Source organism: Narcine bancroftii, chromosome 13 (assembly GCF_036971445.1).
Source record: "Narcine bancroftii isolate sNarBan1 chromosome 13, sNarBan1.hap1, whole genome shotgun sequence".
Classification (NCBI taxonomy): Eukaryota; Metazoa; Chordata; class Chondrichthyes; order Torpediniformes; family Narcinidae; genus Narcine; species Narcine bancroftii.
Window position 1 is genome coordinate 34,220,849 of NC_091481.1, and position 15,412 is coordinate 34,236,260.

A 15,412-nucleotide genomic window follows, 5' to 3' on the forward strand; every position below is an offset into this window, starting at 1 on the left:
AATCCCATTGGCCCCATATCCTTCTAAATCTTCTCCTCTCCTTGTATTAGTTAAAACCCTCTTCAAAACCTGTAATAGTACCCGGCAAAGTCAGCCACAATTGCTGACCCTGGTACCTGCCTCGACTGCTTCCTTCGGCTGCTCAGTGTGCCCCACCCCCTACTCCCTTTCCCATCTCACCTTTAACCTATACTCTTTATAGATTCTGCTACCTGGGAGAAAAGACTATTCAACTTATCGATGCCCCTTATGGTTTTGCATACCTCGATAAATTCACCCTTCAATCTCCTGCGTTCCAGGGGAAAAAAAGCTCTCGCCCTTCCAGTCTCTCATAATTCAAACTATTCAGTCCCAGGAATACCTTTTAAATTTTAAATTTAGACATACAGCATGGTAACTGACCATTTCAGCCCATGAGTCCGTGCCACCCCATTAACCTACATCCCCGGTGTGTTTTGAAGGATGGGAGGAAACCGGAGCCGCCAAGGCAAACCCACACGGGGAGAACTACAAACTCCTTACAGACAGCGCGGGAAGGGTCGTGGCTGTCATGTGACAGCACTGCCCTTTACCTAGTCAGAGGTCACGCCAGCTGCCAATCAAGGTTTGGTTCCGCCCCGCCAATTGGTCCCGATCTCTGGCACTGTAAAAACATTGCACTAACGGCTACGCCAACCGTGCTCCTTTTCAATTTTTTTTTTGCACCCTTTCCAATTTAACAGAAGCCTTCCTCCATCAAGGTGACCAGAGCCGCTCACTGTATTCCAAACGTGGCCACACCAGTGGCTGTAACACATCCCTCCCTGATGAGAGCAGCATGTGCCAAATGCCTTCTTCACCACCCAGTCTACCAGCGTCACCACACAGGCAGGGTAGACTGAGAGAATCTTTTCTCCCCAGGACAGGGGAGTTAAAAACTAGAGGGTACAAGGTTAAGGTGAGAGGACAGGTATTGGAGAGAGATCTGAAGGCTATGTTTTTCTACACAGAGGGTGGTGAATACTTGAGAAAAGGACGTCACAAGAGATGGTGGAGGCAGATACACTTACAACATTAAAAAGGTATCTGGATGGGTACATGAATAGGAAAGTAGAGAGATACGGGCCTAATGTGGAAAAAAGTGTTGGCGTAGAGGGACATTGCAGTCAGCACTGTGCGCTGTCCCAGTCCATGATGTTTGACTGTTAAATAAGTGCATCTGCAGACTCTGGGAGCAGAAAACCAAAGTGCTGGAGAAATTCAGCAGGTCACGCAACATCCAATTGGACGTAAAAGGCAGGTAATGTTCTGTGTCCTGGAATGGACGAAGGAGCGAAGGGCATGAAACCCCGACTGCCTTCTGATGGATGCTGTGTGACTTGCTGAGTTCCTCCAGTACTTTTGTGCGGCACTTGAAATGCCATCATTTGCTTCAATTCGTTTATTTTACGCACCTTGCTCGCATTGAATTTGAATTGTGTTGGAGGGGTTGGGGGGGGCGATGGAAAAAGCAGAATGGACAGGGGGGGGGCATCGTTGGTCAGACCTGGAATAATTGGATTTGCTGGTCCCCGGAGGTCCAGCAAAAAGATCCATGGGGGGGTGGCACATCAGCCAGAGCTGGTAGAAGCTCGGAGGGATGACAGAACACAGGACAGGGCAGCACAGAGACAGGCTCTTCGGCCCACCTGCTGAGCCGAGCATGATGCCCAAGTTAACTTACAACTCTGATGTTCCACATCCCACCCTTCCTTCATATTCACGTGTCCATCTAGAGTCCACTGCCACTCTCTGTGTAAAATATCCGCCCTCCACATCTGGTCAAAACTCTCCCCCTCCCTGGGAAAGAGAATCGGACTGACTCCCTATTGCGGCCATTTTAGAAGCCTATATCAGGTCTTCCCTCAGCTCCAGAGAAAAAAAGCCAAAGATGTCCAATCCTTCCCCATAGCTCATAGCATAATCTTGGCCAATCACTTCTGTGGCCTTTCCAAAGCCTCCACATCCTTCTTTTAAGGGCCCCATCAGAACTGCACACTATAAACATTCACTGGCAAGCCATGCAGCAAAACCTTCCCATTCCACCGGTTCTCAGCAGAAAGCCTTGGGATCCTCCAGGGCAGGGAAGGACCTTCTCCTAATGGATGCTACAGGGAGCAATGTAACATTGACTGGGCACAGTGGCAAGGAGCAAAAGACCTGATTTGAATGGTTAGCATCCAACATCCCTCCCTAAATATGGTCTCCTAAGCAAGGGAACGATCATTAAATTCCATGAACTCTTTGGAAATCGAGTCCTTCAGACCTAGAAATCGATGGCAAATCTTTACTCAAACTCTCCACTGATTGGAATACTGGCTAGAGTTTTGAAGAGCCTCTCGACGTTGTCCGTAGGGGAATACTCCACGGAACCTCTCTCCCTCTCCTTGGCTCCCTTCCACAGCCAACACAGATGGAACTCGGCTGGACTCACTTCCCTCCAAGCCAGCACAAGCAGGCCCTCCTGCATCGGTTAACCCTGACGGTTCATCGGAGTGATTGGCTGGCAAAAGGCCCAGCCTTGCTCCCAGCACCTGCCCAGGCCAATGAAAAGCTGAGTATGTCCCTGCACACATGAACACTGTGTACCAGCTGCATATCAGTTTACAACCAGTCTCCAAGCTAATATATATATTATATATATGCTACACTCTCTGACATATACAAAAACATTGGCATTTAATCTCCCACAAACACATGCACGTGCACAAACAATACTAAACTGTTTGTTATCATCTGACTATATATAAACAACCAGACAAAACGCTTCTCTGGATCATATTACACACACCTAGCTTGCTCTCTCTCTCGCTCTCTTCCCCCCCCCTCCCCTCCCCCCCTCTCCCCCCCCCCAACCCGCACCAAGGCACCTCATATTCCACTTGGAGAAACCACAGCCCAATGACGAACACTGACTGTCCGATTTTAGGTAACTCACTCCCCCGTTTTCCTTCCTAAGTCCTACCATTTGACCCAGGGCATTTTCCTTTGCCATCACTAATCTCCCCCAACCCATCGTTACCTTCCCCTCACCTACCCATAACCCATATACCCATCTACCTGGGTTTCTTCTCCCTTGGCTCACTCATCCTTCCACCCCCCCCCCCAAACCAGTTCCACTTATCCATCATCCCTCCTTTATTGGTCTCACACATAACCTACTAATCTTTCTCCTTCCCTTAGATCCATAGGACACTACAGCACAGAAACAGGCCCTTTGCCCTGTCTAGTCCATTCCGAACAATTATTCTGCTGGACCATAGCCCTCCATTCCCTGCCCTCCCAGACAACTCTTTCTTCAATGTCGGTCGAGCCCACGTTCACCACACTCTCGTCACTCCCCAAGTGGTTCCCCCCTAAAGTTCCCTTTAAATACCACTCCCCCACCTTAACCCTTGCCTGTTTAGTTTCTGCCCATCACCTACCAGGCTCTTGCATCAATTCTCCCTCTCCTCCACCTCGATTTGGCTCCATCTGCCCATCATTCCCTCCCGCCCCGACCTCAGTTGGTCCTATCTACTGCCGAGCTGCCTCCCTATATGCCCATAAACTGCTATACACTGGCTACCTTCCCTCTGCGATGTCAGCCCCAGATGCATCGCACCGAAATGTGGGCCATCCCTTTGTCTCCACAGATGGGGTTTGACTGAGTGAGTTCTTCCAGCAGTTTATTTAGTTTTGCTCCAGATACCAGCATCTGCAGACTCTAGTCTTCCCCGTTCATTGGGATTTCTGAATTGTCGGAATATCAGAATTTTACTGACTGGTTCAACCGTGCTCTTCTGGAACCGCATCTGCCATCTTTCTCCAGTCTGGTCTCATGCAACTACAAGGCCTTTTACCCCCCCCCCCCCACCCCGCCTTTAAGTTCACGGATGATTTGGGAGGAACAATAAATGGCAGTGGTGCCAATGACTTACACATCCCATAACCAAATTTAAAAGATCATACAGCCAACACAGAGAGAGACAGAAATTCCCGGAGTAATGGAGAAACACAAAGACCTCAGATACTGGTATATTGAGCAGATGCAGGATAGCTGGAGGACTCAGCAGGTCAGGCAGCATCCATGGGTAGAAGTGATCAGCCAACATTTCAGGTCTAGGCCCTTTATCGAATGTATACCCACCTATGGACTGCACCACTGATTGGAAAATTCAGTGATTTGAAATCTAAATCATGTGATTAAGTTAAACAAGTTCCTTACCAATTAAAAATGGTTGCATTTTTTTTTGTCCGGGAACATTTATGGGATCAGATGACCCCTGACTATGGTACAGGACTATTTTTGTAAGTAAGAAGTGAAAGGAAATGAAGAGCCCAGATGTTGACATCATTATCACCTTCCTCATTCAGGATTGCCGGCTGCACAGTCTAGAAGACTCCAGGACAGTCCCAGGACAAATGCAGAGACAAGTGTGTAGTTTGCACATATTGGCACTTGCAAGCATGCATAGACAAACAGAGTCACACACCTCAACACCCATACACCTAAAGGAATGCCCACACATACATGAACATGCAGAGACATGCATCTGTGCAAACACAGACACATATATAAACACATTGATACACATATGCCTGCCTGCACAGAAAAATATAGGTAAATATTGACACAGGCATGCACCTACACAAATGCACACATGCTCATGCACGAACATGTGCACGCACACTCCCACATGCATTTGCACTCACGAACACACACACACACACACACACACACACACACACACACACACACACACACACACACACACACACACACACACACAGAGAAATTCGCACCTCTGTCCCAATAAAAGTTGGACGAATGTAGAGGCTTCCGTCTTTGGAATACGGCACCCATTCCTTGTCTATCTGAATCAGCCTTTTGATGCATTCCAACAGCTGGGTCTCATCAAATCTCTGGGGAAAGAAACATCCACAGTAATCCCTCCATATAAATAGGTTGAGGAAAAGATGATTCATGTAAAATTGTCGACCAGCTGTGGAAAATACCAACACCCAATAAATGACATCTACAAAAGCCGAGGCGAGCTACCCAAAGTTGGTTCAAAGAAAGAATGTCATTAGTGAGACTCCCATAAACTACAGCAGTCCACTGGATAAACGCCGCTCCCAAATAAGCACAAATATGATTTCAAACACTCTGACAAGCAAAGACCCATAAAGGGAGCCCCATAAAGGGAGCTCCGGATGTTAAGGCTTTATCCTCTGCTGGTATTCTCTGATCTCCAGGGTAGGGGTAGGCTAATCAAGGAGGATAACAAAATCATTTGAAAGAATAGACATTTAACTTTTATCTAAATTTAGACATGCAGCACGGTAACAACCCCCCCCCCCCACCATCCCTCTTCCCCCACCCTCCCTCTTCCCCCCCCCTCGACTCATGTGCCTGTGCCACCCAAATGCAGCAATTAACCCTCAAACCCTGTACGTTTTTTTTGGGAGGGTGGAAGGAAACTGGACCTCCCGGAGGAAACCCAGGCAGTTCATGGGGAGAACCTACAAACTCCCAACAGGCTGAGCCGGGTTCAAAACGAGGTTGCCGGCGCTGTAATCGTATCGCCATGACCGCTATGCTGACCGTGCCACCCTATTGGGCAAGACAGAGGTGGATAGGTTCTTGATTAGGAAGAGAATCACGGGGAGAAGGCAGGAGAGTGGGCTGAAAAAGGATCATAAATCAGTCCTGATGGACTCGATGGGCCGAATGGCATAACTCTGCTCCCTTGTCTTGTTGTCTGATGGACTCATTTTCAAATTGGGGCCAGGATCAGTCAGGAGTAAATCAAGGCTTCATATTGAAATCTGGGACTCTGCCCCCCCCCCCCACCCCCACTATGAAGGATGGGAGGAATTGGATCCATCCAAAAAATGAAACTGGTGGACTTCACTATGGTATTAAGGGATGTGGAACAAAGGCAAGCAAAAGAACCCAGTCCAAAATCTGGCACAGTGGTAGAGGCACTGCCGCACAGCCCTAGAGACCTGGGTTCAACTCTGACCTAGGGCGCTGTCTACAATTGCTGTGACCTGTGTGGGTTTCCTTCTGGGGCTCTGGTTTCCTCCCACACGTTATTTGGCTGCTGCAATTTGCCCACCATGTCTGGTAGAGAGGTAGAAGCTGGGGGGGGACGCAGTTATTGACAAGCTGGGGAGATCAAAAGAGGGTTAATCTGGGGTGGCACGGTTAGAGCAGGGGTATTACAGAACCAGCGACCCGGGTTCTAATCCACTACTGTCTGTAACGTTTTCCCCATGGCCTGCGTGGGATTTCTCCGGCTTCCTCCCACCCTCCAAACTCTGGTGGGCCTGTAGGTCGATTGGCTGTAATTGGACGACATGGGATTCATGGGATGGAAGAAGCTTCTACCATGTTGTATCCTTACAAAACAATTAAAGCTGTTGGCTGACAGTAAACGGGAGGTTGAAGGACCTGTTTTCATGCTGCTTCTCTCCATCAAAGATGGGCTTCGAGTGTGTGGACAAGAGTGAGCTGCCCTCACAATGATGAGGGGTATGTGTCCTCCGTGAGTCACGGCCAACCAATCAGAGATGGTGTAGGAAGTCTTTGTGTCAACAGCAGGCCAGGTAGCATCCATAGGGAGAAACAGTCAGTTTCGGGTGGTGACCCTTTATCAAGATGCCAGTACCACTCCCCTGCTAGTCTCGATTAAGGGTCGCACAGATGCTGCCAGATCCACCAAGTCCCTCCCGCTTCATTCCCTCAAGATTCTAGTATCAGCAATTCTTGGACATCTCCTGGGAAGTCTGTTTTGCTGGTTAGGAATCGACACACACTGATTGACAGAATTATAATCTCCAGACTTGGCACTGCACTACAGAATAAACATGCACAGAATTATAAACAGCTGTTGCAATCTGCATTGAGATGAGCAGCTAGTTGGGGCAACTGCTGGTACAATTGTCCACAAACCCACAGACAGAAGGAACGGCTGGCATACTCACAGGCAGAGGGAACCGCTGGTACACTTGTCCTCACACTCACAGGCAGAGGGAACCGCTGTCACGCTTGTCCGCACGTTCACAGGCTCAGGGAACCACTGGCACGCTTGTCCACACACACACAGGCTGAAGGAACCGCTGGCATGCTGTCCGCACGCTCACAGGCAGAGCGAATTGCTGGCACACTTGTCTGCACACTCACAGGCAAAGGGAAGCGCTGCCATACTTGTCTGCACTCTCACAGGCAAAGGGAACCGCTGTCACACTTGTCTGCACACTCAAAGGCAGAGGGAACTGCTGGCACACTTGTGCACACACTCACAGGCAGAGGGAACTGCTGGTACACTTGTCCATACTCACAGGTAGAGCCACTCTGATGGCAGATCTCACCATCCGCTCCATGTTCAGCATGGGCCGGAACAAGCGAATCTTGTTGTCCACTCCTCGATATGCTTTCAGTCCCTCAAACACCTGTGGGAGGGACCAGATGAATTAAGAATCTGGCCCATGGAAGATTTCTCAGTGGATCTCAAGGACAATAACTGTGGTCAAGAATTTTTTTTTATATATATTAAACTGTGTTCACGTAAAACCGTTTGATCTATCGAGTTATCCAGCAGTCTCTAACCAGAAGCCATCAATGTAGACCTCAAATTTTCAGTAACAACCGCATTTTCCCCTCATCCTTCAGACTCCCTTCCAGCTCCCCACTCCCTCCCATCCTCCTATAAGAGCCACCTCCTACCCCCTCCCCATCCACTTCTCAGCTCCTTGCTTCCCTTTCCCCTCCCACCTATATCACCTGCCAGCCTGCACTCCTCCCTCTCTCCGCCACCACACTCCCCACTCCAGGCCTCAGGCCCGAAACGTTAACTGCCCAGTGTCTGTCTGAGCTTCTCCAACATGGCCTACCTATGCAGAGTGGCCCTGCTTTTCAGAAGTCTCGAACTTCTAACTTTTGAATTTGTGAAAATGTTCTGTGGAATTTTTCAAAGTATGTTATTTTTAACTGATACTATGCGGCAAACAGCCCTTCCAACTTTTGAAACCCCTGCAGCTCAATTTGAAGGGTGGGAGGGAACATACCACCCCGGTGAAACCCCATGCAGACACAGGGAGAATGTACGAACTCCTTACAGACAGCGCCGGATTCGAACCAGTGTCGCTGGCGCTGTAACAACATTGTGCAAACTGTGCCGCCTTTAAGACAAGCTACACTTCTCTAAGTTCACAGCAGATTTCAGTGGTCAGTCTGTGAGGTGGATCAGGTGACTTGGAAGTGGAGGACACCTCCTCTCCTAACCTTCCCCTCTCAGCCACAACGGGTCAGAGCTGAGAGCACTCACCAACGTCAGCCGGCGATCGCACCTCCCACTCCTGCTAGCACAGACAGGAAGGGTTTTGAGGGAATGCAGGTAAACAGGACCAGCTCATGATTGGCATGGACAAAATGGGCTGAAGGGCATATATCTGTGCTATGAAACTCAGTGACTGTGACTCCAGGTTCTTTCTTCGAGCAGTGTATTACCAGCTAACAGCCACTAGAGGATGCAGTGAGCTGCAGAATATCAAGCAGGAGAAAGCTACACCTGTCAGTCTGCCACAATAGCGTGGATCCACCAGTAGCCACCCATTTAAATTCCCTGGCCCAGTTCCTTGCTGACGTGTCTGCCCATGGTCTCATGCACCGCCGGATGCAGGCCACCCGCAAATTGGAGGAACCACACCTCATCTTCCAACTGGGATGGCATTGAATGAAACATCAAAGTTTGCAGACGCTGTAATAAAACGCGCACACAGTAAATGCTGGAGGAATTCAGCCGGTCTTGCAGCATCCATAGGAGGTAAAGATATATGACTGACGTTTAGGGCCTGAGCCCTTCTTCAAGGAATAAGAATAGGAAGGCGTCAGAATAAAGACTGAAAACTGACCGGGTGAGTGGGGGGGGGGGGGGGGGCAGACTGACAAAAGGTGTTAATTAGATCTCTCTCTCTTTCTCTTGACCTGCCCCCCCCCCCTTTCCCTTTGTCTGTCTTTTTTCACAGACCACATCAATTCTCACCTTTCCTCTTACCATATACAATGAACACCTTTTGTCTGTTGGTTTGGACTTCCCCCCCACCCCCCCACCCCCCCCACCCTTCCTCTCATTCTTTCCCCAGTCTTCAATTCAGGCGCCTGCCTGTTTGTGCTTACAGCGTGAAGAAGGCCTCAGGCTTGAAACGTTAATCATACACCTTTACCTCCCACGGGCGCTGCAAATCCAACCGAGTCCCTCCAGCATTGCTGTGTTTTGACTCCAATCACAGCATCTGTAGACTTTTACACCAGTAACATCTGCCCAGCAGTCATTGACCTGCTGATCACATTAGCCATGGACTGGATGACTAAATGGAAATGGGCATCTGCCAGACTCTCAATTACTGTAAAATGCTCCACCATCATTTGGACACTATATTAGACACTAACTCAGTGGTTCTCAACCTTTCTCTTTCCATTCACATACCACTAAGTATTCCCTATACCATCAGTGCTCTGTGATTAGTAAGGGATTGCTTAAGGTAGTATGTGGGTGGAAATAAAAGTTTGAAAACCACTGTTTTAATCGGTACCTCATTGACTCGTTATGTGCACGGTTTCAGAACTCCAAAGGAAATGGACCAATGACAATGTTTCTCAAGCAAAATATCTCAGTAACAATTGGGTCTAGAGCAGTGATTCTCAACCTTTCCTTCCCACTCACATCCCACCTTAAGCAATCCCTTACTAATCACAGAGCACTGGTGGTCTAGGGATTTTTAAAAGTGGGTTGTGAGTGGGAAAAGAAGGTTGAGAACCCCTGCTCTAGACCCAATTGTTACTGAAATATTTTGCTTGAGAAAAATTGTCACTGGCCCATTTCCTTTAGAGTTAGGAAACTGTGCACATAACAAGTCAATGAGGTACGATTAAAACAGTAGTTTTCAAACCTTCCTTTTCCACCTACATCCCACCTTGAGCAATCCTTTACTGATCACAGAGCACCAATGGCACAGGGAATACAAAGTGGGATGTGAGTGAGAAGAGAAGGTTGAGAACCCCTGCGCTATCAAAACTCCTAAGTAGGAAGATTAACAGATTCAAATGTGTAGGTCAAAGAGCTGGAGAGCAGTATAGATAACAGAGGGGGGAGTACTGAGTGGGACTCTCTCCTCTTCCCCCCCACCTATCCTTTCTATTCAGGTGTCCACCTTTTTAAAAAGGCCCCAGGCCCGAAACATTGGTTACCCTTTATTTCCTATGGGGCCTACATAGTTTCCCCAGCACTTTTATGCATTGCAACAAATTCAAATCATGGCGCCTTTAAACTGGAAGCCTTGCAGGTCGTTTAATCATACATCACCTGCAAATAAATGTATGAATGAGGCGAAATTCACATCTTTGCAGTGTTAAAAATGGAATACTTTGCTGAGTTCACATTGATTTGAGAAAGCCTTCATGTCTTACAGAGAAATTTTCCACTAAATGTTCTACTCACTGTTCAGTGGCTAACTTTCCTGCCTTTGTATCTAACAGGTCAAAGGAGGTGCAGTATTACAATTCAGGCTCATGGAAGATTTTTCAGTGGGTGTCAAGGTCAAGGACTGAGGTATGACAGTTCACTGCATTACTGCATCTTTTGCACGAGTCAGAGTTGGGCTGCACGGAAAGAGGCCCTTCAGCCCAACTTGCCCACGCCGACCAAACTTGAACCACTTGCCTGCATCGGGCCCATATCCCCTCTAAGTCTTTCCTATCCACATACCTGTCTAAGTGTCTTTAAGCATCAGAATTGTCCCTGCCTCTCCCTGTCCCATAAACCCTCTGTGCGAAGATGGCACCCCTCTGCTCCCTTTTAAATCTTTCCCCCTCACCCTAAACCCTTAAATTCCTCAAACAAAAGCCCTGACAGTCCTTGCCAATAGAGACCATTAGATTTCATTGTTTATTGTACCAATGCAATATTTGGCGCTGTGAGCAGTGTTCAAGGTGTTTCGACTGGACCAGTGCGGTTGTGATATTTTTGCATAATACTAACCAATTTAATCCTTCCCTGTAACCATCATGTCTGAGTGTACTCCCTGGTCTCTGTGTGTCCTATGGTGTGCCCTTACTGAGAGATGGGCAGGTGGAGGGGCCTGTGGTAATACGGCGGGGTCTATGATCAGATGAAGGGGCCTGTGGTAATGTGGTTGGGTCTATGATCAGATGGAGGGGCCAGTGGGCAGGTGGAGCATCGATTCTCCTGGCTAGGAAAGAGGCATCGAGGAGAAACACGTGTCCACCCTTGATTCTCTTTGAACTTATTTAACCTACTCTGAACACAGTGTTACAGGATGTAGAGAATTTACAGTCCAAAAGTGCAGGACATCATCCTCAGGTGGTCCATTCAAGAGTCTGATGAGAGCAGGAAGGAGACTGCTGGAAACTCAGCCATAGTGGGACAGCTGGAAGGGGTGCAGCAGAATTTCCATTCCCCCAAGCACATTTTTCAAAAAGTGGCGCCTTTTCCACCCCCCTCCCCCAGTCCAATGCTGTGGCCACCCCTCTCCGGTCAGACTCTGCCACTACCCCCCTACTGGTCCGACACCACCCCCACCCCTCAGGTCTGCCATCGCTGAAAGTTCAGCGCGGCCCGTCATTCAACCACTGGCTCACCATCCAGTATGTTGTCGTGGCGCCTTTTTTAATGAGCCCATTCCCCCCAACTTTAGAACCTGGCTACACCCCTGCTCGGCCATTGCAGGAAGGGGTGTGTGCCAGCGTAGCAAGAGTTGCTGTCCCTTAGCTCCCGTGACCTGGGGTCATTCCTGTGTGCGGGGAGTTCGCATGTTACTCCAGGGCGCTCTGACATCCTCCCACAAGAAGAGAGCATTAAACAGCTGGAAATTAAGCCCGTTAATTAAGTGCCATTACGAGTAAAAGAATCAAAGGGGAAATTGATGTCTGGGAGAAGAATGAATAAGATGCAGGGTGCAGGGGTATCAGGAGGGGGAGGAGTGGAAGAGAGGGTCTCGTTCTGTTATGAGCCGGCAAATGAACACAGGCCAGGAGAATGAACCCTTCTGGAAATATGGAAAAACGGGCAGGCAAAGGACTCTGGCCAGAAACGTTGGTGACCCTTTACTTCCTACGGATGCTGCAGAGTTTCCCCAGCCCGTTTATGTATTGCTCTAAACCCCAACATCTGCAGACTTCCTTGTTTAACTCATTTGTTGTTACAAATGTACAGGGAGCGTAGGTTAATTGGGTGTCACAAGCATGTGGGCTGAAATGGTCTTTTACTGTGCTGGATGTCTTAATTTAAAATTAGTCCACAGAGTCCTCATTATTCGTGGACTTACTGGCTGAGGATCCGTGTACTCATGAATGACCCAAGAGTCAGAAATACCAGGGGTCAGGAGGTGGGCTGAGGGTAGCCACAGAATGTTGCCAAGGTGAAACGGGCTGGATTCGACTGCCCTTCACACATCTGGTGAAGGGCCCAGCCCCGAAACATTGGCTCCCCTTTACTTCCTGTGGGTGCTGTGTGATCTGCTGAGTTTCTCCAGCACGTTTGAGGCATTGCACTCGGCCCCCCGACTTTCTCATTTAACTCTGAAAATCAGACAGACCCCCAAATCAGAAGGTGGGGGTGGAGGAGGAGAAGCACAGGCGAGCGAGGTGAGAGGTGGAGGATGATTGATTTGTTCATTTTACCTGTGCTGCCCAAGTTGCCCACGTATGCTGGTCCCATCTCTCCACAGATTTAATATTTTTTAATTTTAGACGTACAGTATAGTAACAGGAGATTTCGGCCCACAAGCCCGTGTTGCCCAATTACACCCAATTGACTTACAACCCTGGCAAATTTTTGAAGGGTGGGAGGAAACCGGAGCACCCAGAGGAAACCCACGCAGACACGGGGAGAATGTATAAATTCCTTACAGAGCACGGGATTCGAACCCCGGTCGCTGGCGCTGTAACTGGTGCTAACCATGCTCCCCTATTTTTACATGTACATGAAGTGCTCAGCGGGGACTCAAGCCCACGGCCTTCCCACTCAGAGGCTGGAGAAAATCAAGCCGAGGATTTCTCCTCCAACTCACCTCCACGGAATAGTGAAGGGCCGAGGACGCTGGATGCAGTGAGAGGTTCTGCAGGGGTCGGACACTCGGTCTCTCCCAGCCCCGGTCCGACGACCAGTGGACCACCAGCATGTGGTCGGTGAACACTGTCCCAAATTCCAGCCCGTTCATGTCTGGCTTCTCCGCTGGAGTTTGGACCAAGTCGACGACAAGTTCCGAAGCCTGGAAGACATGAAGCGTTGGAAGTGGGATCAAGGGGACCTCCTGAAAGTTTTGGCTGCAGTGCAAAGTTGCCGCTGGTGTGGAATGGGGGATTGACTAGGCATCCCAGGACAGAACCTTCAGCACACCCTACATAAATCTACTCCTCAACAATCTAAACCTTCCCTCTATTTTTATTCAGTATTTTTATATCACACCCATAACCCTGCATTTTTCTTACATCCTTGTACTTATCCAAGATTCTAATGAATGTCCCCATTGTACCAGCATCCACCACCAGGCACCCATTGCTCCCCGAGTAAAAACCCTACCTTTGGCATTCTCCCATAAACTTTCCCTCATGCACTTTAAACAGATGTCCTACAGTATTGCCCTTCGCCGCTCCAGGAAAAAGGTATTGGCTGTCCACCCTATCTAAGGCCCTCATAATCTAAAACACCTCTGTTAAGTTGCTTCTCCACTGTAGCTCCAAAGAGAAAAGCCCAAGCTCTGTCAACCTTTCCTCATGGGACATGTTCTCCAATCCAGGCAGCATCATGGTAAATCTTCTGTGCACCCTCTCTAAACTTCCCGTAATGAGGCAATCAGAACTGAACACAACACTCTTGGGTGTGGCCTAGCCAGGATTTTATAAAGTTCCAATGTTACCTCGTGGTTCTTGAACTCAATCCCTCAACTAATGAAGGCCCTACTGTTACGAGCCCAGAGGACCCCAAAACCCAGCAGCAATAGAAATTCACCAAGACAAATGGTTACTTAAACAAAAGTTGCTTTTAATTATCTTTAAACGTGAAAACAGGATCAAACTCTAACTTATTACTATTAACTTAACCCCCTTTCTAATTCTAAGCACAAGTGTATGTAATGTGTGTGTAAGTTCAGAAAAGTTCTTTGATTCACAGTCCAATCTCATTTCTCACTCCTCCAAGTTCACTGGTATCAGGCAATTCTTATATTGTGCACAGAATTTAACATTTATGTATTTCACCAGGGTTTGGTGCTTGAAAGGTAAATGGTTACCGCTCAGGAAGGTTCTTGTTGGTTTTCAGAGAGAGATTTATGGCTCGTTGGCACACCCAGAACTCATTCCTTCCGATCAGCCACTTGAGTGTCTTGCCGAAGAAACTTGCCCCCTCAGGGTTCTCCAGATGATAACCTCTTTCTTTCAGGTCACCACAGAGTTCCTTTTTGTTTCCCTTATTTCAAGTGAAACATTATGCAGCCAGTCCTCTCCTCTTGTATGGAGCACATGGGCTTTGAACAGGCTGAACTAAAAAGTCACAACCAGTCTTCAAAATGGGGTTCACACACACACACACACACACACACACACACTGAGCAGAGCTCTGGCATTTTAAATGAGATCTATGTTTTGAAGTGTTTGTATGTGACCTTGTGGGCAAAGCCTCTTTAGGAAAAGGCTAAGAGACACTAAACTCTGAATTCAAGCACCTGCTGCCTTGCAGGTTTTGCCTCTTCAGGCCAAGGCTAGGAGAAGGCCTCTCTAACTTCAAGGCCCTGGGCTCGGCTCACCCAGCCCTCAGTACCTGGAATGGGCCCCAGCTATGGGCAAATAGCGCACATCAGTCCGGCAGCAGGGGCTGGCAGCTGTGGCAGAGCGCAGGAAAGAGTTTCCATAGTGGTCTGCAGCAGAAAACTCAATGGGCGAAGGATCCATAAGGACAACGGCCAGCGAGCACAGTCTTGAAACAGACCACTGCAGGGGCAATCCCACGTCATGCTGGCTGGCATGCCTCGCACTCCACCAGGCTCAGTGGTGTGGGACCAAGAGAGAGGCGTTTGTCCTGGGCAAGCACTCGCCTCCAAGTCCTTGCCCCAGCCCACAGTGCCTAAAGCTGAAAGTGACAAGGCACCGTGTTCATCTTCGCTTGCGAAGGAATGGGCCATGGATGGATGGATGTGACCTACACTAAAAACCTTGCCACAATCTATTTCCTTTACAACATATCTATATACAATATAAAATGTAATCTGTCGTAATAAGTCTTCTCAACTACCCCACCCCATTGACTTCCAAGGCAAATGAACAGGAGAGCAGCCCCACGTAAAGGGTCTCCACAGGGAAGTGTTCTTGCCCCAGCCCTCGCTAATATTT

General features: G+C 48.6%; 1 protein-coding gene across 4 annotated transcripts in view; it reads right to left on the reverse strand.

Moving 5' to 3' along the window:
* Positions 1-15,412, reverse strand: part of bcat1 (branched chain amino-acid transaminase 1, cytosolic) — a 91,251-nt gene that overhangs the window by 51,410 nt on the left and 24,429 nt on the right. For all 4 annotated transcript variants that reach the window (XM_069908458.1, XM_069908456.1, XM_069908459.1 and 1 more), the window contains exons 3-5: positions 13,096-13,296; positions 7,348-7,458; positions 4,804-4,923 (exon numbers count right to left, since the gene is read on the reverse strand). In XM_069908458.1, coding sequence (XP_069764559.1) covers positions 4,804-4,923; positions 7,348-7,458; positions 13,096-13,296 — 432 coding nt within the window. The remainder of the gene's footprint in view (positions 1-4,803; positions 4,924-7,347; positions 7,459-13,095; positions 13,297-15,412) is intronic.